Source organism: Chenopodium album, chromosome 1 (genome assembly GCF_948465745.1).
Source record: "Chenopodium album chromosome 1, dcCheAlbu1.1, whole genome shotgun sequence".
NCBI classification, from domain to species: Eukaryota; Viridiplantae; Streptophyta; class Magnoliopsida; order Caryophyllales; family Amaranthaceae; genus Chenopodium; species Chenopodium album.
In genome coordinates this window covers 89,961,276-89,989,170 of record NC_137834.1, presented here as the reverse complement: position 1 = coordinate 89,989,170, position 27,895 = coordinate 89,961,276, and the positions used below count along the sequence as shown (strand labels likewise).

General features: G+C 32.5%; 3 protein-coding genes across 3 annotated transcripts; all 3 read left to right on the top strand.

Moving 5' to 3' along the window:
• Positions 1-3,847: 3,847 nt before the first annotated feature.
• Positions 3,848-6,027, top strand: LOC145626317 (homeobox-leucine zipper protein ATHB-40-like). Its single transcript, XM_081678747.1, has 3 exons — positions 3,848-4,079; positions 4,256-4,563; positions 5,586-6,027. The coding sequence occupies exons 1-3, from the start codon at positions 4,001-4,003 to the stop codon at positions 5,841-5,843; spliced, it is 645 nt and encodes a 214-aa protein (XP_081534873.1). The 5' UTR covers positions 3,848-4,000; the 3' UTR covers positions 5,844-6,027.
• A 2,797-nt stretch (positions 6,028-8,824) lies between these two features.
• LOC145626306 (protein PIN-LIKES 1-like) lies at positions 8,825-12,196 on the top strand. Its single transcript, XM_081678736.1, has 10 exons — positions 8,825-8,977; positions 9,636-9,715; positions 9,815-9,939; positions 10,077-10,198; positions 10,290-10,454; positions 10,556-10,669; positions 10,859-10,959; positions 11,059-11,111; positions 11,208-11,393; positions 11,554-12,196. The coding sequence occupies exons 1-10, from the start codon at positions 8,843-8,845 to the stop codon at positions 11,676-11,678; spliced, it is 1,206 nt and encodes a 401-aa protein (XP_081534862.1). The 5' UTR covers positions 8,825-8,842; the 3' UTR covers positions 11,679-12,196.
• A 10,863-nt stretch (positions 12,197-23,059) lies between these two features.
• On the top strand, positions 23,060-27,614 carry LOC145562632 (protein MID1-COMPLEMENTING ACTIVITY 1-like). Its single transcript, XM_081622981.1, has 8 exons — positions 23,060-23,224; positions 23,841-24,504; positions 25,466-25,863; positions 26,190-26,299; positions 26,437-26,508; positions 26,678-26,784; positions 26,961-27,051; positions 27,331-27,614. The coding sequence occupies exons 2-8, from the start codon at positions 24,100-24,102 to the stop codon at positions 27,381-27,383; spliced, it is 1,236 nt and encodes a 411-aa protein (XP_081479107.1). The 5' UTR covers positions 23,060-23,224; positions 23,841-24,099; the 3' UTR covers positions 27,384-27,614.
• The last annotated feature ends 281 nt before the right edge of the window (positions 27,615-27,895 follow it).

The following is a 27,895-nucleotide window of genomic DNA, read 5'->3' as shown; positions in this document are numbered from 1 at the left end:
CGGTCACCCTTACCCTTTGGGGTTGACCATGCCATAAATTTTACCATTTCTTATTGGGTTTTTTCGTTTGATTTTGGCGGCGAAGCCGCCTATGTTTGCCGCCGATGATGGTGGTTGTCCCCGGTGTAGACGAAGGTGTAGACGAAAGAGGAAGATGATGGTGTTGGTGGGGACGAAAGAGGGAGGTGATGGTGGAGGTGTTTGTTGTCCGTGGAGGTGTTTGTTGTTGGTGGAGGTGAAGACAAAGCTACAGTACAATGGAACGCCGCTAACGTTACCGTCTAACATTGTGTGACTTGCTTCAATGGAACAATCAGCATTTATTCAGCTTTAAAAACCATTTGTTTACAATTCCCTAGGCATTTTTTTTACACATTTGCCACTAGAGAAACACCTCTTGTTTCTCAAGAAGAGAAACTGGGGCGCCCCCGTTAACTATATATTGAATGGTCTTATCCTATTTGAAAAAGAAGCATTCTCTCATGCACCGTTTTTTTAGGTTACTAACTTACTCAATCTTGATTGCGTTTTTATTCTATAGTTCAATGTTATGAAATTCTTATTATCTATAGGTACTAATCGGTAGGAGTTCCCATTTGATTAATTTAAAGGCGAAAATAAATTTACTAACTCCAAATCAATTTGTAATAACGTTGTGCATTATTAAAAACTTGCAAGGAGGAGAGAAAAATAAAATAATTTTACGAATTTAATAATTACCTATTTTTATTAATTACTATGAAGTTTGTAGTAAATAATACATGCCATCCAAAATTTTACTCCATATATTTATTAGAAAACTGATATTGTGTGAATTGAACTTAAATTAGTAACTTTTACACAGAATAAAATGAATATATTACAAAGTAGATTTGGTATATTTGTCGATGTTCTTTCTTTAGGAATTCATTGAATGCAAATGATGATTTATTATTAGGATTGATGTGTAAGATTAAAAGATAAGCTTGCCTCAAACATCGTAGTTGCCATTTTTGTAAGAAGGTTGATCAACAAAGATTTTTGAACCTTATTAGAAATTCCTTTAAAAAGTAAATTAGGTAGTGTGTTCTCATGTTTCATTCCATTTTATTATACGTAATCTTACTATAGAAACCTTATTAGAAATCCCTTTGTTCCTTTTATCCAAAAATAAAAATAAATTGTATCTTGTGAGTCATAAATACACCAATACCTCAGAACATTTGACAATGAAAAGACAAAGAATAAACTTAGGGTCTGTTCTCATTGATTGAACTGAGCTGAATTGAACTGAACTTATTAGAGCTTAACTAAACTTATTAGAGCTGAATTGAAATGAATATTTTATAAGAGAAGGAAATTAGGAGCTAAACTGAACTGAATTTATTAGAGCTAACTGAAAATAATCATATCAGAACAGGCCCTTATAAGACATAAGTCCTGAGAAATCAATTATCCCCCCTCCCTTCAGTATAATTAAGTAAAAGAAACATTTGCCAAAATTTTGATGATAGGTGTGGAGGAATATAAAAGATCATCAACCCTATTTTAAAAAAAAAAAGAACCGCTCAAAAAATTATAGTAAATTAAGTAATAGACTAAAAACGATTTGTAAGGCCCTGTTTGATTCACCTTAATTTTGCTGAACTGAAATTATTTTTACTGAACTGAACTCTGAACTGAACTTAATTTTACTGAACTTAAATTATTTTTACTGATTTTCTATTATAATTCTTTTTTAAGAAAACTGAATTTTACTGAACTGAACTTATTTTTACTGAACTGAAATTATTTTTACTGAACTGAACTTATTTTTACTGAACTGAAATTATTTTTACTTAATATTATTTTTTTAAGGTGAAGAGAACAGGGCCTAAGTCTTATTAATTAAAAATCTATCCTTATAAAAATTTAACTAGAAAAATGCAATTCCTTTATACAATGATATTCGACTCAAATAGTCACTAAAATCAGTTATACAGAGTATACAAGTGTAAATAGTCTAAGGACATGTGAGAAATCAGGGTCCGAATCCTCTATCCCACTCATATGTCCCATTCGTTTTGATTGGTCCACGTCACTTTAAATATCAATATTAATATTAAAAAAATTTAATGTCAAATTAAATTAAATAAATTTTACATAATTTATATTTTAGTCCTTATCTTTTTTTTGTTTCTCCTTTACACAATTACGTTTAATTCAATCGCATCATTTTTTTTCCTGTATACTACCTCTATGACTCTAGAAGAATCCTTGATAGACATGATAAAACAATCCGAGCATATCAATCATTATTATAAAAATTCATAATTGAGTAAAGATACAACTTCATTGTAAATTCAAAACCTTTAGGAAATTGAAAATGCAGAAAACACACACACAAAAATAAAACTGATTTACTTAACCGGATTCCGAATCCAATAGCTCTAGAATATCTGTTGTAGAAATCATAAGCTATATTCTCTGATGCAAACTCCATCCCTATCATTGGAATGGCTTCATTGGGCAGCTTTGAGTGAATTTCATTCATATTTGGCAGAAAATTATCTTCTTCAACTTTATTATCTTCAAAGTTATTTTTAGAGTTATTGACCACATCATCATTATCATTCAATTGCTCATGCTCCTCAAAAGATAATCTACGACTAGTTTGTAATGACCCAATTTCTTTATCAAAATGACAATTCTGTACCACCAAAAATCGCATATAAAAATCAATAAAAATACAATCATCCATAACCTAAACAACTATATACACAGTATAATTTTGACAATGCTATGGCTTATACTAATAGTAATTATCAATATGCGCTCTAATAGCTACCCTAATGACCAAAAACAAACAAAACATATGCATATAGTATTTTAGATACGTAATTCAATAAGAATCATACCTCGTATGGTAAATTGTCGAAATCGCTTGTCAATACTTCTCGTGGAGTATCCATTAAAGTGAATTGTAGTGCTTTAGTATTTATGGATGCAATTAGAGAAAGAATAAATTGAGGTAACTTTTTTAAAAAAATTAGGGTTCTTCTAGAGTTATAGAGGTAGTATACAGGAAAAAAATGATGCAATTGAATTTAACGTAATTGTGTAAAGGAGAAACAAAAAAAAAAAGATAAGGACTAAAATATAAATTATGTAAAATTTATTTAATTTAATTTGCTATTAAATTTTTTTAATATTAATATTGATATTTAAAGTGACGTGGACCAATCAAAACGAATGAGACATGGAATCACTATCTAAGTTTAATTACAAAAATCTTCAAACAAAGTCGAAAAACAGATTATCCAACTAGTATTTTTCACGTTCAACATATTCACGAATCCACCTAGGAAGCACTCTGTACACTTGTATATTTATTTAATTTGACACATTTAAATTATTCCAATGTTAACTTTTCACTAGTTTCACACATTCATGTAACTATACCAAATATTTTATTGGTTTATACATGGCAATACATGTCCACATTCATAAATTTCATATGTGCTCCCTTAATCAGCAACTTCAACTTCTTAGTTCATAGTTCACGTCTCACCAAATGAGGAAGTTAGTTAATTGCTACTTATCATGTACCCTTCTTTAGAAAAAAAGAACCGAAAAAAAAAAAAAAAAAAAAAAAAATCAACATACATGCATTGCATTGGTAAAATTGTTAATTTCTCCAACTTTAAGACCCAATACTAACCTTTATTTCTAGAATATATGTAGTACATGAGCACCCATATATTAAACATTGTAGTAAAAATATAATATTGAATTTTAAATACAATAGTACTAAATTCCCAAATTACCCTTGGTCCACCCTTTATAAATGAAGTCACCCTCTATCATCCTTTATCCACATGCACTTCCTCCTCTTCGGTTTTTTTTCACTCAAACCTTGTAAGAAAACACCCAAATAAACCAAGTGAGAAATTCAAAGAATAGAATTTGTCAAGCAAAGCTAAAATAGCAACAAACTTATTTAGCATATATACAATAAAAAAAAAAAAAAAAAAAAAAAAACATGCAAGGTGAAGATAATCCGGTTGGTTTAATCCCTCAACTCTACTCTGGTATATACAATCAAATGGCTCCGCAACAAGGTACTCCCTCTGTTCTAAATTAGTCGCATCACTTTATTTATTTATTCATTATACGCGATTATTTACTATAAGTAAATTAAAGTTCCATTTTTTGGGTTCACGTACCATTATATTTATTTGATGTATATATGATTAAGTGATAAATTATAACGAGATCATTTTTTATAAACTTGTAGGAGATCCTCCAAAACGACGTCGGAGGAGAAAGAACAAAGGTGATGGGAGCAGTTTGGCTGCCAAGAAGAGAAAGCTTAGTGAAGAGCAAGTGAATATGTTGGAGATGAGCTTTGGTTGTGAGCACAAACTCGAGTCCGAACGAAAGGATCGGCTTGCTTCGGAGCTGAATTTGGATCCGAGGCAAGTTGCGGTTTGGTTTCAAAACCGAAGGGCTCGTTGGAAGAACAAGAAGCTCGAACATGAATACTCCAAGTTGAAAAATGAACATGAAAAGACTATTGTAGAGAAGTGTCGTCTTGAAACTGAGGTATTGTATAGTCGTATAGATATCTGAGTTTTAAGCTTAAAATACCTTCAATTCTATGATTTTTTTAAATTCACTTGAGTTGCACGGAGATTTAACGATTTTTATGTCATACAATAAACAAGTTTTAAGTATCTTATTATTCTTATTTTGGATTTATTTGCAAGTTATTTACAAAGAAATTTCATTACCATTTTCAAACATATTTATCCATTTATGTGTAATTTTTTTGTTTACTCATGTCTCCATCACTTTTTTTTTTTGAAAGAAAATAGATAAGAACAATTGACAATTTGACATATAGGAAGACCTATCATTACAAGAAAGTGACCAAAATTGAAAACAAGATGTAAGATTTGTATGGCAAAAAATATAATGAAAAAGATTCTATTGTAAAAAAAAAAATTATAATCAAATATTTGGTACTCCGTAATAAGTAAGGGGATTAGACTGCCATTGCCACCCAAATGTACAACAAAAAACATTGAGCTCACAAAATCCGTACAAAAAACTTGAAATTGTTTTTAAGGTTGGGTACTACTAGACACATTCATCAACTGTTGGAGCATATGAGCTTGCTTTTGGCTATACATGTGACATCCTCCACGTGTTCCCACTTCAAACCATGAAATACCATATTATATGACCATAAAATACCATATAATATATAGTGACGAAACATCTAGGCAGATGAAATACTATATACGGAGTACTATGTATATAGTACTACCAATCACTAAGCTAATAAAGAAATATTTGTACTACTCTATGTTAACAAACTCCCTCTATGTTTTAACTTTTTTGTGCTATATCATTTATCCCTTTTCTAAATTTAGCCCTCATAAAAATTGTTTAGATAAGTCATGTGGTACATACATGAAAATCGATGTGTTACTTGATCCACATCCTTAAAAGTTTTAACATATTGTGATAATATGGAAATGTTATTATGTTTTTTTACGGATTTTGTTTGGACGTGTTTATCAGTTGTGTGACTCATGTGCAAAATTACTTTTTATGTGTAGGTGTTAAGCCTTAAAGAGCAATTAAGTAACGCGCAAAAGGAAATGAAAAAACTAGTAGATAGGTCATCAACTTCATCATCGGCTATATCAAGCAATAGTCCTAGCTCCTCTTTAACAATGGATCAACATCCTAATGTGGTCGACCCTCAACTTCTTGAGGAACAATTTGGAATAGGAGGATGTTTCGACAGCATGTTTTACGTCCCAGATACTAACTATGGCGCTAGCATGGATTGGGCTGCTGGTCTTTATATGTGAATTGAGTTTTTAATTAAGTAGAATAATTAGGGAGGAGTTGGATATATATAAATTAATTATCTATAAATTGTAAATTATATTTATTATTATATTCACTAATCTAATTGTAATATTTTGCTTTTTAGGGCATGTTATGTTCAAACTATGTAATGAGAGTTTATCTTAATATATTAAGTAGTGTTTCCCTCAATCTATGTTTCGTTTTACTTTTCTCATTTGCTAGTAGAAATATTAGATTACAAATTGATAAAATATTACAATCTCCAAACTTTTACCACTTAAATTAAGTGAGGTCAATACATTAGTATCTGTTGGTCTTTGGTAGAGTAAAAAATTGTAAATAAATTTGTAAAATACGGAGTAAATGATTATAGGTGCAAAATGTCAAACTTAGTGATGAAACAAACAATGTCATGCATGACGACTTGTTAGGTCAACTTTCTAGACAATTTCTAAGTATGTAATTAGTAGTGCAAGCTCATTAGATTCGCTTATAATAAATATATTGTTACAGTAGACAATACAAATATTATTACGCCGTAGTATAACTTTTGGATCCTACCCTAAGAAAATAAGGTGTATCTAAATCTTCAAATTACCCATTTTGAGAACAGAAATTCTCTCAAAGAACGAAGCATGTATTGAGTAATTTTTACAAGTAATTTTTAATATTTCGTAATTTTTTTTATTTTTATAATTTCGAAATGGTTAACCACTTAATGAAGTAATAATATTTGGTTAAAGTCTATTTATACCCTAAACGAAATTATTATGAGTAATATATGCATAAGGTCATAACCCAATATTCGGGCTTCCTTAAGCTTCTTGGCCTGTTTTGTTTGAGTACAAGAAGGCATAGCTCTTTAAAGAAGCTAAGTATATATCATTTGGATCTTTAGCCCATTTTAAAAGCCCAATTATTATTAATTAGTTTCACCCAGTTAATTGGGCTTCTGAAGCATTCGAAGCTCAGTAGCCCAAGAAGACCTTTCAATCACTCCAACTTATTTTCCCCATTCATATAATTGGAAGGTCAATCCAACTCGATTAGAAGTATCAATTAGATGGGGTAGATACATACGTTGGTTCCTCTATCATCAATTCGTCATTTCCATCTTTTCACCCACAATGGGTACAAATTTTTCCACACTGGTAGAGTTGGCAAAAGTCGGGTAATGTTCGGATTTGATCTTGTGTTTATTCCGTGTTGTTCATATATAAAACCTATAAGAAACTATTAGAATGTAGGATAATTGCATAATTCAACCAATTTATCAAAATTGGTCATGTTTAGGTTAGTTTTATGTTGACTTCATGTTTTCTCTCAACAATTTCGTGTTTATGTTGTGTCAGTTTTAATCGTATTGTCGTGTCAGAGATTGCCATCTCTACACAATACTGGTACACAAATAAAAACATCATCGCCCAACTACCTATTAGTACATCCGCCTAATAGCCATTTTACTACTTATGTCCTAAGATCAACTTTGTGAATGCTTATATAATAGAGTTCAGGTACTACATATAATAGATATTTATTACATTAATTGTAAAGTTGTATTAGTTTAGACTTTCACACGTTTTGGTAAGTGCTTAGTATTTTTTTATTTATTATTTTTCGTTATTTAAATAAGTGTTTTTTTGTAAGAAAATCAATGAAAAAAAAAAACCAGTTCTTCAATTTGACTATATCCTACATACTCTTCTAATAAGTTTTTTGGAATTTAGGGTCACAATCCTTTACGAATTTTACATGACCTGCCCCTTTATGTTAAGTGAAGGGTGTTGCTCTCTACCCGTCTCTTTCTATTTCTTAAGAAGGTAAATTAATAAAGTGATCCTCTAATATAATCTGGCTTATGGTTATTATGTCCTTGCATTAGTATAATTGATTGAGTCTCTTTGGCCCTTATCATTATCCGTCCACGTGACTAATTTGACTAATTTCATATTTATGTGCCATATTTTACCAAAATAGCAATAACAATTCCCCGGGTTTACAACTTTACATGAATACCAATACCAAAACCCCCACTTTCAAAGGGCCTAGTTCTCGAATTAGGTCGGAGTGAACTGTGAGAGATTACAATTCGATAGGGCATTCAGCCTTCTCCTTATCTACCAAGAAAATTATGATCTTATGCATGATATAATAACTAATTAAATTCTTTTAGCAAAACCTAAATTATCAATAATTTTGAAAAGAGAAAATGTAATACTATACGACATGATTCATTATTGAATAAAATCACTGTGATGACATTTGGGTTCATGACGATCTTCACTAAAAATATCATAGGGGTTAGATATTTATGTCGTCTCTAATATGTTTGCTCAAAATTAATCATAATAACTTAAAGTCTCGGCCCCAGTGGAAGATCCCCCATTCTCATACAAATTTAGTCACACATAAACATTTGTAATAAAAATTAGATTAATAGATAGATTAATGGATAGATACGCATGCATATTCTTAAGTCTTAACAAGTTCCGTTATTCCATAATATTTTTCTCAACTTTGATTTACACTCTTTACTAGCTTTCGCATAGAATATATAAAGCGTCCTTTTTCTTGAATTATTAATTATTATTGTTATTATTATTTTGTCCTCTAGCTTTTCTCTCATTTTAGTTTTTATAATATAAGTTGTTAATCCACAATTTCCTACTCTAATTTTCTATGTTATATCAGTGTTATGACTAGCTAATTAAGATAAACACAGACCAAGCTACTACTTGTAATTTAGTGATAATGAAATAGGCAACACATAAGCTTTGAACAGGCAAAGATAGATGTAGAAAATATCCGATTATATATGCATTAAAAAATTATCAATAAAGCTCTATAAAATTAGTTAAGTATAAGATTAACGAAATCATTTTCAGGTTGACTTTTGTAGTTCATTTCCTTTTGTAACTCCAAATTTTTTTTTTTAAAAAAAAAATCAAAAAAATTAAAAAAAAATAAAAAATTTAAAAAAATTTGGTGATCATCAACAATGGGATTCTTAGAGTTGTTGATGGTGGCTCTAATGCCGGTGTTGAAGACGCTGCTGTTAACAGCAGTAGGGGTAGTTCTTGCCATGGATCGAATAAATCTGCTGGGTTCAACAGCAAGACATAATTTGAACAATGTAAGTACACATACATATATATATAAGTCATATATACATATTTATAATACAATTATGATCATGCTATCAAATTTTCATTTGGTTCATATTTTGTAAGTCTTGCTTTAATTGATTTACCAAAAAAAGTATGCATATTCATGATATACACATACTTGAACTTTTTATTTATTTATTTATCTGAATAATATGTTGTTGATATAAAGATAAAAATATAGTTGTGGATGTAATACACGCGTCTTTATTCTGTATGAGTTGGGTTCATAAACAGATTACTAAGTGTTACGGTTCCTAATGTTTTCTTAATTATATTTTTTTTACGTTTAAGGGAAAAAAATATATATTACAAAGTGTTACGATTTATGTTGTTAATGAGATTCAATCTCATGTTTAAAATGTCCTGTGACTGTCCAATGATTTCAATCACAAAACAAACTTGTACGCATGTCCTAGGACTTGGCTAAAGAAAGCAAGTCTAGTTCAACATATAAAAAAAAATTAATTAATTAGTATTGTATCAACCTATTATTATTGATCAAAATTGTTCAACATAAGACGGAGTACTAATTAAATCATATTCAGATTATGTTTATTACTGAAGAAAATATGTATCATTTACCTTCCTTTATAACTAATGAAAGGAATTTTTGTATGACAACAGATGGTGTTTTATGTATTCAGCCCTTGTCTTATGGGCGCCTATCTTGCAAAAACAGTTACATTGGATGTTATGATGAACATGTGAGTAACCCAAATTGGTAAAATCTATACATTCCATATGATGTCGCGTTTAATTAAAATTACATAGTCTAATTTAATTTTATGTATTTGTAATTGTAGGTGGTTCATGCCAATTAACATTTTGATCACGTTTATAATCGGATCAGTTCTTGGATGGATTCTTGTTAAGATCACTAAAGCACCCCATGATTTGAAAGGCCTAGTTATCGGATGTTGTGCTGCTGGTATATTTTACGCGCTATCTCATAACTTCATATTGAAATAAAATGTTATCAACATCTAAATTATTATGTTAATAATCAGTCAATTTAATTATAATCTTGCATTCAGTTTGTTTATACATACAAAATTGAATAAACAGGGAACTTGGGGAACTTGCTTCTTATAGTCATCCCAGCAATATGCAATGAGCCAAATAACCCCTTTGGTGAATACTCAGTTTGCATGACTGATGGAGCAGCTTATGTTTCGGTTTCTATGGCGGTATTACTTCACCATACATATCTTAGTGACACTTATTAAGGATGTTGAATATAATGTACAACTTCTAACAAAAATGTGCTTGATTTTGTAGGTAGGAGCCATCTATATATGGTCTTATGTGTATGTTATCATGAAAGTATCAGCTGAGAAGAGCACTCGCGGTGATAGAATAGATACTCATCACTCTGTAGTGATCGTAAGGCCTTCTGTTGCAACTTCTGATAGCAAAGAACCATTACTAATTTCTAACTCTAAGGTAATTTGATCATTGTATTTAAGGCTAAGACTAGTTACTGATCATAATCCGTGTTATGTAAATCAAGAAATTAATAATTAGCCTGGTGTTTGATTTTACAGGTAGAAGGAACTGTGTCTATGTTGGAAAAGATCAAGACGGGTGCATTTGGTTTAGTCAGAAGAATCAGGGGTATCAACTTACAGCATCTATTCGCGCCTACTACTATTGGATCTGTAACTTTCTAAACTCTGATTAGTATTTTTTTTATCCTATATTCCAGTATCATTGAACAGGACTACAGATGATCTAGTAATCCTAGGCTATGTAACAATCTCTCAGTCGATGACTGATGCATATATCTCAAACAATTTGATCTTAACACAAGTAGTATTCTTCCAACTAACAATAATATTTGCACGTAGTTAATCGGATTTGTCGTTGGAGTAGTCCCTCTACTAAAGATGTTGCTGGTTGGTAACAGCGCTCCTCTTCGAATTATATTCAGTGCTTCTGAAATACTGGGGTATGAATTCTTGCTAATTAACTTTCTTCACATATATATATGTATGAAATGTATTCCCTGATTTTCTGTTTTTTTGTTTGGGGGGGGGGGGGTCTTTAGAGGAGCAACTGTACCCTGTGTTACACTAATAGTTGGAGCGAACCTTGTAAAAGGTAATTATACAATTTATAGTAACGAAGTTACATAATTGCTTGTTTAGCTATTGAAAATTGCCTAGGTATGAAGTCATAATTGTGTGCTTGTTTCAGGATTAAGAAGATCAGGGATAAGTGCATCAGTAATCATAGGGATAATAGTGGTGCGTTACATTGCATTGCCTTTGATTGGCATCGTCGTTGTTAGAGGTGCTCACCACTTTGGTTGGGTAGGATCCAACCCGTTGTATCAATTTGTTCTCATGCTTCAATTCGCTCTGCCACCAGCAATGTCTATAGGTATGTTTTTCGTAACAACTTAATACATTCTAAGGCCTTATTCTCTTCAACATACTTAAAACTTACAAAAATCAAATGATGTGAAGAGGAGCTTAACAAATAATTTAATGTGTTTTTTGTGTAACGATGGTAGAAGAACTAACATGAGCGTGCCAAACAGGTACAATAAGCCAACTCTTTGAGTCGGGTGAAGGCGAATGCTCAGTTGTTATGCTATGGACGTATGCTATGTCGGCGTTAGCCCTTACTCTTTGGTCCACACTGTTTATGTGGCTGGTGTTATAGGTTATATATGTATCTCTTTGCATTGATGTATAAGTGAATTATTCACTCATATCACACAACATTGTGATATATATTGAGAAATTGTAATCAATGAGCAAATTATGAAGGCTGTAAATTTCTGTCAAGATGGCTGAAGAAATTGGTTAAGTGTGCCATCAAATTACAGTACCCTACTATGTTGTAATGGGGCCTAAACATGATGTAAGCTGAAATTGCTAAACTAGAAATTGGATGAGTTCAAGTTTGTTATGGTAAATTGCTTTAGAACATCCTTTTCTACATCTATAAACTTTTTTTTTTTTTTTTTTTTTTTTGGGCAGCATAAAAAACTTGGTTTCAAGTAGTACCTTCTATTGCCTAAATACTTGTAATTTGTAAAGGGATTCTTGATTTAAATCCTCAACACAACAAAATAATGAAATACAGTAACAAAAAATAACCTTCAATCAATGTGTAAAAGTTATTCATGTTTGAATGGTGATAGATTTGAACAAGATTTTTTTTTAGATAAAGGGAACTATGTGATAACAACATTATCATTGTTCGGTCTTTTCAAGTTACAACTTAAGTCCGTACTAGACTATTGACTTTATCATTTAAATAATTATGGACTATATGCATCAAAAAAAAAAAAAAAAAAAAAAACAAAAAAACAATGGCTATCCTTGCAACAAAATAAAATAAAAATTATATTTAAGTAAATTATAGCTGACTTTCTTACTTTGACAAATTAATACATGTAACTATTTTTGAAAGATTAACAAATTTGTATAACTAAGCAAAGAAAATAAAGAAAAAAAAATACATTTTTTTTATTATAACTCCTACTAAGGAGATTTTTATTTAGGGAAGATATTTTGTTCCTCTACAAATATTTTTTGTAATTTTATTAGTTCAACTATTAATGTAAGACATCCAAATAGAATTTCTAAATTTGTAGCACACCTTTATTCAGAAAATTGATGGAATAACTCCAAACTTCCACCTACTGGCATGTCAATGCAAGCCCTTTCTAACATTTTATATGGGCCCGGATCTTTTGGATTTCCTTGTGGTCCGTACTATTTGTGTGGCCTTCATTATTATCTTCGGCCCACTAAGCTTATATCAAGGCTTTTTTTTTTTTATTTTATTTTTTTATTTTTATTTTTTATTATTATTATTTTTTATTACAAGAAAAAAAAGGATTTCATTAATGAAAGATAGCCAAACAGCACTTACAAATAATTTCTAGGCAATCTAAAATTCCAACACAAGTACAAATCATCTTAGAACTAGTTACATTGCAGATTTGATCAACGACCGCAATAATAAAAAAACTTCATCTGAACCAATACAATCTATGAGTTAGCATTAATTCGGCTTGAGATCCATGGATGCGCAGTTGTTTGGGTGAAAAAACTCATAAGGCCTTCTAGATACTTTTGAAGGCTGCGAAATTTTAAATCTTTAGCAGACGAACAAATAAAGAAATTAAGCCTAATAAATTAAGCTCAATCATAAAGATAGGATCCATTTATTGAAATTAAAGCAAATAAATTTTTTTTTGGGGCTTACTACCGGTAAAAACACCGGTGGAAGCCCCTACAAAAATTTACAATTGAAATCAGAAGAAAAGAGATGAAAGAGAAAGAAAAGATAAGAGTTGAGGAAAACCTTTAAAAAAAGGTAGAAAAAATATAGTAATGGAAGCTAGAACAACCCTCCCAAAGGCCTGGGAAACCCTAGAAAGAACTAAAAAACCCTTCTAAGGAGAAAACCTAGAAGGAACAGGGTATATTACTCAAACTGCTTAATAGTATCAATCACAATTCAATAATAACTAATAAGGTCCTCTCTTTATGTCATTGCCAAATTTTAATTTGTTGTTATTTCAAAATTAGTCGTATTTGTAATTATATTCCTATATGTATATGTATATCACATAATATCCGTTCAAAATAGAGTCGGTAGGAAAGATTTACTAATTAGAGAAATAAAAAGATACTCATGCGATAGTGACATGTATTATGTTTATGGTCAAATTGAATGTATCTAATATTTTTATTAATATTAGTATTTGTATTTAATTTTGAAGCTATCCGAGGTTTTCTTTTTTTTTTTCGATTGCAGGAAATTTCTCATATTATGATTGAAAATTAAAAAAAAAAAACTTATTCTAACCAATTCCTACATAGGTCATTTAATTTGTAACAAGATTTGTTCATTTTTGTATAAACAAAACCTTATATTGCTAACAACATTTGCCTATAAAATTTTTTTTTTTTTTAAAAATAAAATCACTTTAAAAATTTTAACTTTTTTTTTTTTTTTTTTTTGTAAAAAATATATTTCGGGGCAAAACCATGATTTATAAGATATACTTACATAGATTGATTGTGAGTTTGTGACCCTCTAATGTTGGGTTGGTCTTGGACTAGAGAGAGTTGGGTGGAACATTACTCTATAGGTTGGTAATTTAAGGGCACATCTAGCCAAGATAATAGGCATCCTTTGTCACTGGATCAATCATTATTATGGGCATCTCATGTTTGGATGGTAAATGACTAAATGGTAAATTCATCCACACTTCTTAATATCTGCCATACTTAATTAGGTAGGTCATTTGATTATTATGGGGCTGTTCAAGGCGGGTCACTCTTTAATTAGAGGTTTGCTCTTTTGTTTTTACTATACCCTCCATCCCTTAACTAGGGCCGGGGCATGTTTACATTTACTTAATTTCAGTTCAGTTCAGCTCCAATCAGTTCCGTTCGGCTCTTAATTTCCCTCTCTCATGAAAAATTAATTTCAGTTCAGTTCAGCTCAGCTCCAATCAGTTCAGCTTCAATCAGTTCAGTTTAGTTCAGTTCAGTAAATGTGAACATGCCCTAAATTCTTAAGGTTTTTTTTTTTTTTTGAAACCCTAGATTCTTACTTTTAACATTTATCCCTCACATAATAGAGAGAAGTAGGAATCTAATTAAGGAATGAAGGGAATAATAGAATTAATTTAAGAAAATATCAAGGTGAATATAACTAGTATTTTTTTTTTAACAAAACGTTTTTCTTCTTGTATAGTTGTATGAGTAGAAATAGCTAAAAATAATTATAATAAAGTGGATTAAATAATGGGGTCAAAAACTTCAAAGTCATAAATGAAGTAAATAAAATCAAAAAACCAGAAGATTATAATATGAGCCACTTACACATAGAATTTTCAGTTGAAGACTCATAATATTTCAAATATTCTCTTTTTTCAGAAAATAAATTAATAATTGGTCCAAGTACTTTGATCAATTTTATTATTCAAAATCGGCATTTTGAAAGTATAGTGATATGAATACGTGATGTGATTTAACATTTAAGTATTTAAATAAACAGCTTAAACCTTAGTCCTTTACTTTGTTGTAATGTTGTTAATATTGTTGCAGTGTCTCCTAACTACATTTTGTCTCATTTTTAAACAAAATAATTGAGGAAGCCCTCCCTGCAATCTTTCTTAAGTATATAGTAACCATGATTTAGATTGTACATGTATGTAACAAACCCTTACATACCCCACTATCAATTTTGCCCTTTTTTTGGTCTGATTAAGGTCCCACTCTCTTATTAGTCAAGGCTTTTCGACATCGGGTCTCGAAACCTCCAAAATTTCTGTAAAAGCGTGTATCTTAGCCTTTAATTTTGGAATTTTTTGACTTTTTTCGCCCGGAAATAAAAATTGCCTAAATGTTTACCATTGTCCCTAATACCCTCCGGGAGTCAAATTGGGTGGGTGTAACCATCCAATTTGCCATTAAACGGACTATTTACCGGTTAATACTTGCACCGATTTCATTAAATAAAGCCTACCACGAACATTTATGACAACGTATAATGATCATATATGGTTCCAAACGGAATTATATGACCCCGAGATGTATCCCTTAAAATCTCAAGTCTTTTCGACATCGGGCCCTTAAACCTACAAATTTTCTCAAAAAGTGTGGATATTAGCATTCAATTTTGGAATTTTTTTCGCCCGAAAAAATAAATAGCCGAAATGCTTACCATGGTCCCTAATACCCTCCGGGAGTCCAATTGGGTGAGTGAAACCATCCAATTTGCCTTTAAATGACCAATTTACCGGTTTACAACTTGCACTGATTTCATTAACTCAAGCCTACCACAAACATCTATGACAACATGTAATGATCATATATGGTTCCAAACAGCATTATATGACCCCCAGATGTATTCCCTAAAATCATAAGACTTTGTGAAACCGGGCCCCGAAACCTCCAAAATTTCTCAAAAAGCGTTTACATGCCTTCAATTTTTGAAAATTTTGACTTTTTTTCGCCCAGAATAAAAATTGCCGAAATGTTTATCATGGTCCACCTTTTGGGCGTCTAATTGGGTGGGTGGAACCATCCAATTTGCCTTTAAACGACCAATTTATCGGTTAAAACTTGCACCGATTTACCGGTATACAACGACTAATTTAATTAACTTGCACCGATCCCGACTTTAACCGAAATTGACCCAAACCCGTTTTAACCCGTCAAAACCCGAATTTAACCCGACTCGTTACTAACCTGACCTGAATTCAACCCGAGTCGTTCCTAACCCAACCCGAATTTAACCCAACCTGTTACAAACCCAACCCGAAATCAACCCGACTTGTTATTGACTTGACCCAAATTAAACCCGACTTGTAATTGACCCAACCTAAATTTTACCAGACCTATTACTTACTGACCCAAAAATTCAACCTGATTTGTTACTAACTCGACTCAAATTAACACGACTTGTTATTGACCCGACCTAAATTCAACCCAAATCATTCCTGACCCGATTTCAAATCACCTTAAATGCAATTTAGACCACCTTATTATTGTTGATCAAAGCATTTTGTCTAGGGAAACCAAGTCGGTCCAGGCCAGCAAAAGAAAGAAGCATCTTCCTCAAATTTAAGAGTTAAATATAGTATATATTTGTTGTATTGTCAAAGGAGATAATTATCTTCCTAAATTATAGACTATAATATATATATATATATATATATATATATATATATATATATATATATATATATATATATATATATATATATATATAAGGAAATAATTAGCTTGATAAAAATGATAATTATCTGTTTATAGTTAGTTGTACCCGAATATGACCTGACTTGAAAATGACCCGACCTGATTGTAACCTGCAAATTATTGACTTGAACATAACCCGAATTGAATCCGAGAATGCCCCGACTTAGAAATGACCCAACCTAATTATAACCCATAAATTATTGACTTGAACCGAATTCGACTTGAACTCGAGAATGACCCTACTTGAAAATGACCTAACCTGATTATAACCCGCAAATTATTTACTTGAACCGAACTCGACTCAACCCCAGAATGACCCGATCTGATTCTAACCTGCAAATTATTGACTTGAACGTAACCAAAATCGACTCGAACCCGAGAATTACCCTAACCCGTTTTACCCGTGAAAACCCGAATTAAACCCGACCTATTGTTCACCCGGCCCGAATGTAACCCGACTTGTTATTAATCCGACCTAAACCCGACCCAAATCTGATAAGAAGTATGACCTGACGTGACCCGACTTAAGTATGACCCAACCCAAACCCGACCTGCATAGGTTATGGAATTAATCCGAATTGACCCGGCTCGAGTTGAACCGACCCACTCTTACCCGACCCAAATCCGACCCATTTACCCGAATTGACAGCTCTACCCGGAGATAAAATGTGGCATTGCCGGTGTGTCTTTAAGTATATAGTTACTGATATGACACCGTTTTCCTTAAATGAGATTATTGTACTGTTATGACATCACATCATTATAAATATAATTACATAATATGACATCATTAGATTCACATCACACTAATATTGTACTTATATTCCATCATTAGATTCATATGACATTATTATTATCAAGTCACATGACTTCAATATACTTTTATGATATCATTATAATCAAGCCACATCACTTCATTATACTTATATGATATCATTATATTTCAAAATTTCGTTTCATGAATTTCAAAATAGAAACATAACTCATTCTTGGTACTTTATAGACATCTTTATTGATGTATTATGGTTTCAAACCACCTTATATGACCCAAGGAGTCACCCCACACATTCAGTTCATTTTTGAAAAAATGTCAAAAACTGGTCCGAAATCGTGTATTATAGCCTTCGATTTTGGACAATTTTTCACTATTTTAGACCCGAAAACAAAAATTACCGAGATGCATCTCATGGACCTTATTACACCCTTGGAGTCCATTTGGGCGGCCGGTAAAACCATCCAATATGTCTTCAAACTGTCAATTTACCCATTTACAACTTGCACTGATTTCATAAACTCAAGGCTACCATAGGCATTTATGACAACATATAATGATCATATATGGTTCCAAACGACGTTACACTACTAGAAACAGGTAAATAGCGACGGACTGCTTCCGACGGACACATTTTTCCGTCGGAAAAGGCGAAAATTCCGACGGATTTCTATTCCGTCGGATATTTCCGACGAATTTAAGAATTCCGTCGGAAATTTGCGACGGAAAATAATTCCGTCGGAATATATTTACTTTCCGACGGAAAATTCCGCCGGAAAATACTATTTCCGACGGAATAAAAATCCGTCGGAACTTTCCGACGAAAAATTCCGTCGGAATAATAATTAAAAAAAAAAGTCCCAAACCCTATTTTTTTCCGCCTTTTTCCCCCAACTGTTAATATTTCCGCCTCTTTCTTTTTCCACATCTCGTTCTCTCTCATTTCTGGTTTTCTCCTCCTCTCTTTCAATCTCTTTCGCCTCTCCTTTTCCATTTCCTCTTCTCTCCTCTTCCATTTCCTCTTCTCTCCTCTCTTTCAATCTCTTTCGCCTCTTTCCCCCAACAACATCAACCCGCAACAACAACGACGACCGCCACAACATCAACCCGCAACAACAACGACGACCACCACAACTTCAACCCGCAACAACAACGACGCAACAATTACTAAGGCGACAAATACCGTCTCGAGCCACCCACTCTCAAGGTTTTTTTTTTTTGTAGATCTAGTTTTAATTTAGGTTAGATTGTAGATCTAGTTACTTTTTTGTAATTGTTATGTAAATTTATGAATTTTATTAGATAATTGTAATAAAATTAATGTTTTTTTTAAACGAAATTCTGTTTTGATTTATTTTGTGTGGAATTTTTTGATTTTGTTGTTAATTTTTAGATTTATGGGCTAATTTTTGTTTTTGGGTGTTAATTTTCGATTTTGGGGGATTTTGGTGGTGGTGTGTGGTGTTTAATTTACTGAGTTAGTGGTGGTGGTGTTTAATTTACTAGGTTGAGATTTAATTGTTTCTTTATTTTATTTTTTTTTTGTTATTTTCGGGTTGTGATTGTATGTTGTCGTTGGCGGTGGTGGTTTTTGGTGGGTGGTGGGGTGGTTAGGGGATGGATCTGGTGTGTAGGGGGTTCTGGTGGAGGTTTTGGTGGTTGGGTAGTGGGTGGTGGTGTGGGTTAAGGGGGCTGGTGGTGCGGTGTTTGGGTAAGGGGGGCTGGTGGTGTGGGGTGGTGGATGGTGGGTAGGCTTTTTTTTTGTTTTTTTTATACAGATTTCCGACGGAATTTTCGTCGAAAATTTCCGGCGGATTAAAGTCCGTCGGAAATTTCCGACGGATTTTCCCAGCCCTAGAAATATCTTCCGGCGGACTGAATTCCGTCGGAAAAAGCTGTTTTTCCTACGAATTATATTCCGACAACCCGTTCCGACGGAATTCCGTCGGAAACACTGTTTCCGACGGAATTTTTCCGTCATTATTTGGCTGTTTTCTTGTAGTGTTATATGACCCTGTGATATATCTCCTGGTATCTCAAAACTTTTCGACACCGGGTCCTGAAACCTCCGAAATTAGCCAAAAAAACGTGTATTATAGCCTTTAATTTTGCCAATTTTCGACTTTTTTTGATCCATAAACAAAAATTGTCAAGAAGCTACCTATAGACCCTAATACCTTTTGGGAGTCCAATTGGGTGGGTGAAACCATCTAATTTTCCTTTAAGCATCCAATTTACCTGTTTCCGGAAACACCTAATTATTGGCTATAAGCTTCCACTGGGCCTTTATGTAGCCGACTTATGGTCGTATGTGGGTCCAAACAACATCATATGATCCCAGGATGCATATCCCGTACAATTTCGTGAATGTCTGACACCGAGTCCTGACACCTTCTAATTAAATTGCTCAAATTTAGTGTATTATAGCCTTCAAATTTGGCCTATGTACATCATTTTTTCACCTGGCAAGATTATGCATCCAGGTACTTCCATTGATTCCCAAAAGGCCTTGGGAGTGGTTTTGTACGTATATTTTTTTTACAAGTATAAACTCCGTGTATTATTTTTAGTATCATTAATGAAATGTTTTTTGTTAATTGAAATTATATAAATTAAAATACAAATAGTTTTTGAAAGGGAGACCTAGGTGGTTTTAGTACTTAAAAAGCTGAGACCATCTATTGTGTTTTTTAGTTTTTCATACAATAGACCACTTTTAATGAAATGGTCTCTTAAGCCAAAGAGACATGTGAGCTAGAGACCATACCTAAAATAGTCTCTTTGGTAATTTTGATATGGTCTCTTTTACCAATTTTGTAGTAGTGTAGCTCAACTCGACTCTTGACATATATCTTTGTCACACAAGTCATGCACTTGATCACCAATTACACTAGATTTTTTCGGCCATTATAAATCCAAAACAACTTAACTCATTGAATGAAAAGTGCATATAATAGTAACACAATTAAATTTAAAATGACTGAATCTAACAAGATCCAATTCAAGCATATCCGATGACTTGAATTGAGACCTCTCAATTTTTTTTCCCTATAATAGCTGAGAATATAGTCTTTTTCTTAGTTACAGGTGTAGTTAGTTGGGTAATTGGGCGTGATAATAAAAATGCAACAACCAAAAGGTAGGATATACACATAGATTCCAACTTCTGAAGTGACCCACTAATTAATAGTGCTAAAGTTGGTAAACATACATACTAACATACAACTATTTGTACGTAATATAAAGTTCCTTCAAAGATTCACCTTTAATTTCATATCATGTTTCGGCTAACAACGCATAATTTCATACTAGCACATGAATCCCTCAATGCTAAGACAGTACGTGTATAAGAATAAATAATCAAGTTGAGTGTATATTACATGATATCAATCATATGATTATTATTATGATTTTACGATTATAATATAAGAATTTACCATAATCTGAAGCATCCTTTTCATTGTTAAATAAATAATTGAGGCGACACCCGTGATTGTATTAAATGCATGCTAGCTTAATTAGGGTATCATATAATATAAGTATATTTTTGGGGGTCAGTCCATTTATATGATAGTGATCTACTATATAGTTGTAGGATAATGGTCGCGCGCAATAAAGACAATTATAGATAGATAACTTTTAGCTAGCTTCTTACTTTTATTTTTGTTCCTATGTTGTGGTCCATTCTTGTGTATATACTACTTGGTTGACTAGTTGTTTATTTTAATTACCCTCTAATAAATAATTAAGTATTTTTAATTGAATAATTCTAGAGATGTACATCTTAAAACTGATCCTAAAGCGGTTTTTAGTGGATTAGTGATTGTCTGGTTGTAAGTATGCCACTAATACCAGCAAGGTTTCCTGCTATTCATCTGACAAATTAAACCATTATAATCTTAATTAACCATAATAATCTTTATTAGCTTGATGATTATGTGTATTATTATCTACTTGAAAATTAAGATCTCATTTATTATGAGTATCTATACTCTTAATTAGCTTGATGATCAAGCTCATTGACTACTTGTACTCGATAAGTCGCCCCACTAATGCAATATATACTTATTTGAACTAACTGTGATGTACATAACAACTCGTCCTAGTTCTGAAAAACAAACTATAACTCGATATTATATACTACGTATACAAATCAATTACGTACAATAATATTCTTAGGCGATTGTCGTGATACTACCACTGCACGTTCACATTGTCTCAAACTCAAACGTACCACTGAAAAAATAAGATTAAGGTCACCCCACCAATCAACTGTTTATCCAAACTAGACGTTCATATGCCACGAATTATTCCATTTCATAATTCTGAATGGTGTAGCAATCAAACTCAATCCACTACAAATATATAATTGAATTGCAACACTGTAAAAATTGTTACTACTTTTATCTTACATTACAACGAACTCAACCAATTTTCTTCATAAAAGTTAGTCTATTATGGACTATGGCCCAATAAATATCAATGACAGCGTTGAAAATTGATGGTGAACCTTTAATTAGAACACCTCATTATAACTTCTTAATTCCTTTTTTGCCGGAGTTTCATGCATGTTAAGCAATTATTTGATGGTAAAATAAAGTCTCTTTTTCTCGTCAACAATCATAATCGGTTTTTTTTTAGTTGACTGGGCTTAATCAATGTTGTCATGTACTACTACTAAGTAATCACAATGTAATTTGTGAAAAACGATTTTTTAAGTGGTTGCCTTGTTGTAAAAGAGCCTTTTAAGGGCCTATTCTCTTCGGCTTATTTTCAGTTTAGTTCAGTTTAGCTCCAATCAGTTCAATTCTTAATTTTCTTTTCTCATAAAATATTTAATCAGTTCAGTTTAATTCACCTCCAATCAGTTCAGTTCATTTCAACTCATTTTAGTAATTCAGAAGAGCCCCTTAGTGAAAAAAGACCTTTTAAGTTGTATTTTTTTAGGGGTATTTGGATGAATTTAATGAAAGAAATTTTAATTAAGAAGATATAAAAAAACATAAAAGATTAAGAATTTAATGAAAGAAATTTGAATTAAGAAGATAGAAAATCTCTATAGAACAAAGGGAGTTTTTTTTTTTTTTTTTTTTTTTTTTGACGGAAAACAAAGGGAGTTAAGTGCACTCAAGTAAAACACACTATTGCACACTACCCGCTTATTTGTTATGCATACAAAACCAATTGTGAGGTCGTACATATAAAGTGAGCCATACAACAAATACATTGATTGAATTAATTATTCCAAATCAAGCTAATTCATTTTCAAATACCCAAATACTCATGTTAATTCATCATTATATTACCATGAACAATCAATCTATATTCGATCTATATGAATCATTTATCTAGTTTTATGTATAGTTTGAATTTGACTCGAGTAATCCCATGACAGAATTAGAGTACCTTTCTTATTTTAAACAAATACGAGTACAATACGAGGGTCAATGTTGTAATAAAAACGAAGAGTGAAGGACATAATAGTAAAACACCCTCACAAAGGACCTTGACAACCCTGTAAACTCCACTAAAATCCTTACTTACTTGTCTGGGCATGGTGTGAGTATTCACAGCATAACACCATAATCAACAGTATACCTCCAAATCAAAACACACTGCAAATTCTGCAGAAAATAAACAGCAAAAAAAAGAAGAAGAATCAGTCAACCAAATGTGAATTTCATACACACCCTTCATTACAACCAGTAACTTCTTCTTCTCTCTCTGAAATCCCCAGATTTCTCTAAATTCTATGTTCTTACTTTTTCACGTCTTTCCATTCACTGACTTCAATGTCTTTTCTCTCTTTTTCCCTAGAAAATTATTTTGTTTAGTTCTATAAAACTGTTATTAGTACAAATACTTATTTTATGAAACAAATATAAGTAGACAATTAAGAAATTAAATAAAGTATTTTACTTTAATTAATCCGAATGTTTTTTGACAGCGGTGCAGCAGCAGAACCACACTCCTGAAAATTTATTTTTTCTGGGGTTTTATTTTTATTTATATGTGACAGTTTTTTTCGGTGCAAATTAAATTCCTGTGAATCAGTTTGTTGGAATTCATAGCTTCTGTTTTTTGATAATGTAAGATGTATTAATGGCGGATTTTTTATTTTTACTTTTATTTTCTTTCTCATTTCTCTTGAACTAATTTATGCATGTAAATATTCTCTTTTTTTAATAATCTCTTCTGAGTTCTGACTTCTGGTTGAAGATATACATTCAAGTAGACAATGGAGTCTTTTGCTTTTCTTCTTTGACTTACTTTTTATTTTTATTTTTATTTTTACTAATTTTCCCTAATTTTCTATTTCAGGTAATTAATTTTACTGATGAACTCAGTTCAAGTGAGAGAATGTGGGAATTTTCAGCTTAAGATCTATCCTCAATTGCTGCATGTTAAATCTTAAGATTAATTTGGGAAACCCCATAATTTAGTCGGGCTTTCTTTTTTTAAGAAGATTTGATAATGTTTAAGAAAAGGGGTTTTTGATTTTGATTGAGATTGTTGTAATTCAGTTGGGGTTTTGTGTTCTTGATAATTGGAGGAGAGAGAATTAAGTTAAGATTTGGAGATGGATAACACAGGATTAGGAGATGTAGCAACAATAGCTCAGTTAACTGGGCTTGATGCAGTGAAGTTAATCGGGTTAATAGTGAAGGCGGCGAATACCGCCCGAATGCACCGGAAGAACTGCCGGCAATTTGCTAATCATTTGAAGTTGATTGGTAATTTGTTGGAGCAGCTTAAGATCTCTGAGCTCAAGAGGTACCCTGAAACCCGGGAGCCTCTTGAGCAGCTTGAGGATGCACTTAGGAGGTCTTACATTTTGGTCCATAGTTGTCAAGATAAAAGTTATCTGTACTTGCTTGCTATGGGTTGGAATATTGTCTATCAGTTTAGGAAGGCTCAGAACGAGATTGATCGTTACTTAAAGCTCGTTCCCCTCATTACTCTCGTCGATAATGCCAGAGTTAGGGTAATAATTCTCACTTATGCTTATGTTATATTCAATTTTTTTGGTTATGAAGTTTTGTTGATCATTTGGTATGATGTTGGCATGTTAGCAGCAAAAAATTTGGTACTGTATATTAGATTTTTGGGTTAGATTGAAGTTAAATAATTGTAATGATGCTGATATATTGATTATATTATGTCAATTTTGGCATAAAGCAGTTTTGATTTGATAGCTTGTTCTTTTAGGGGAATAATATGGATTTCTTATGTGGTTGGAGTGTCATTTTAGAGCATTTAGGGGTTGCTTACTTCATAATATGATGTATTATGTCTTCCTAATTGTCCCTATCTTGTGTTGTTGACTTGTCACTGGGATGAAAAGCTTTGGTATGAAGTTGAATGTCTATTCCTGCAGGTGCTACTGAAAACTTAATCTATTGCTTAGTTTGAAATTTTAGTCCTGATAGTGGTCTTATACGGCAAGTATCAATATGGCTTTTATCCCCTTGGAACGTTGTGTGGGCTTTGAGAAGGTTGCCTTTGCCTTGGCAAGAATGGCTCGGTCCCAGAGGTCTTGCTTAAACCGGATAGGACCGAGCATAAAATCATATATTCATGGTATCTTCTTAAGCTCACATAAATCTGAATCTACTGACTTCTTTAACATCTCTGAATAGATTATTGCCTTATCTATTCCTTTCCTGAATTCCTGTCAATCTATCATTGTTCATGTGTTTGCTATCTTGTATGTGCAACATACAGAAAGAGATGATGTTTGAGATTTAAAGTACCAGCCTCTCATGGGTATGAGAGTTTAGATATAAATCTGGACTCTTGATGCATTACCATGATATCATTCACTTATTATGTTGGTTGATTTAAAAATGATTTTAATTCAGATATAGATTAGACTACTGGACATGTTTGGTGCTGCTACTAAAAATGTTAATGCCAAGCTAATTTATTGACTGAATATATGACAGGAAAAACTAGAATATATTGAAATGGATCAGCATGAGTATACTTTAGATGAAGAGGATCAAAAGGTGCAGCAAGTAATTCTGAAACCTGAACCCTGTGAAACTGATACTGTGGTGCTAAAGAAGACTCTTTCTTGTTCGTACCCAAAGTGCTCTTTTGATGAAGCACTTAGAAAAGAGAATGAAAAGCTTCGAATGGAACTCCAACGCTCACAAGCTAATTTAGATATGACTCAGTGTGAAGTCATCCAGCGCCTGCTTGATGTCACTCAAACTGCAACTGTGGTCTGTGAAACAGAAAAGAATGCATCAGGGAAAAGCTCAAAGAAATCCCAGCCTTCTTATGCTGATGAAAACTACTCATTTGACGATAACTCCCCCAAGAAAAATGGAACTTCCAGGTATATAACAGCCATACGAGATATATATATCAGGCAAATTTTATGATATGACTTGTAATCAATTATTCGTTATAATTTACTTGTTGCTAATATAAGCTAAAGAAAATTGACATCGACTATTGCATTTTTTCTGATTATGATCTTTGTCTCACTTTATGACCACATCCTTCAGACATATCTACACCCATAATTTGTCATGTTATGCTTAGGTATCCCCTGTTGTTAATTGAGGCTAGGGAGTGGAATTGAGTTATTAAATGTTACAAAATCTGGTTACATTTCAGGATATGAATTCTGAAGTGCCTAATGTTTTCTCCCCTCTGCAGATCTGGCTCTACACTTTCTTCACGGCGTGATCTTCTGTCAAACCGAGGTTCATTTCACTATGAAGAGTGGCATAATGATTTACTGGACTGTTGTGCAGAACCTTGTCTCTGTATGTATCACGTATATCCCTGTTTCTTTTAGTATGGGTGATCATGAGCTAGGACTGCCATTGGCGTTTTGAACTTTAAGTCTGTTATAGTTGCATTATCCCTTTACCAGTTCAGCTGACAACCTTTTCTTCTACAGGTCTAAAGACTCTCTTCTATCCCTGTGGCACATTTGCAAAAATCTCCACCGTGGCAAATGATAAATATATGTGTAAGTAACTAAGTATCATTGCAAATATGACTCATTCTCTGATGGAGGTGTTGCAAAGTTGTCGTCTTACTTTTAGAATATTGGTCTTGCTGTCTTTTGTTGCTATACTATGGAAGTTTAATTGCTCATAATATTGCAAAGCTTACTAAGTATTCACTCTTATGAACAGCTTCAGGTGAAGCCTGCAATGACCTGGTGGCTTATTCTTTGATACTCTCCTGCTGTTGCTACACTTGTTGTGTCAGGGGAAAGCTGCGCAAAACACTGAACATTAATGTATGTTTTTGCTTAATAGTTATTATTATATCTGAAAATGATAAGCTTCCCATGATTCACAGTAGTAGTTGATGGAGGATTAACTGCTCTTTGCCAAGCACTATCTATTGTTTAGTGTCCTATTTTATGTATTGAGAAAGCAGCTGCTGAATCTTAATATGCACTTTGACTTGCAGGGAGGTGCCTTTGATGACTTCCTCTCACATTGCATGTGTTGCTGCTGTGCCCTTGTTCAGGAATGGCGTGAAGTTGAGAGGCGTGGATATGGTAGGTTGACTTATAAATTTTATTTATTAAGTAGATTTAATTTCCTGATATGGTTTTTAGGATTGTTTTTTTTTTTTTTCAATTGATTGCCAGTGCTGGTTGTTCCAGGATGTACTGTTAGGAAACAATCGAGACATTAGAGTATCATATTTGCTTCGTTTGCTTCGTTTTGAACCTAAACTATTGAGCTTTGACAAAGTGTTGATGCCGATCATTTAATACTCAAATCCTCATTTCTGTACATGTTTACTCACTCACAGTTACTAACTCTAATCGCAGGTCATGGAAAGACAAAAACAAGCCCCCCGACTTCCCAGTTCATGGAAGCGTAAGATGCGGATTATAGATATAGTGGTAGCCGGAAGTTCATGCATGTTTAGTCTGACAGAGGTAATATGGTTGATTTGCTTCTCCTATAAGTAGATATATGTACTTAAAAGCGTTATATGACCCTGACTTTATGTAAAGTTTCATTTACTAGATGGTCATTATTGTAAACAGAGTTTTTTCAGTTGTTACAGTGTGATAATGAGAGTTAAATAAAAACCCATTTTTTTTATTTATCTGCCTAGGTTTTTGAGTTTGGACCTGTTTCATGTAGGCTGAATAATTTACCCATTGCCCAAATTATTCCTGCTTCATTATGAATCTTAGATTTTGTGGGAGTTGATTTCAGCATCTTTAAATGATAAGAGCAACCTATTGTACAGAATCTCTGGCACCCAGTGTTTTTGGTAGTGTAAAACTTGACTACCCAGGCATTCACATTCACACTGCCATAAAAATCACCCAAGCGTATAATAGACCTTGCACTTACATTCCTCTAATAAACGTTAAAAAATGA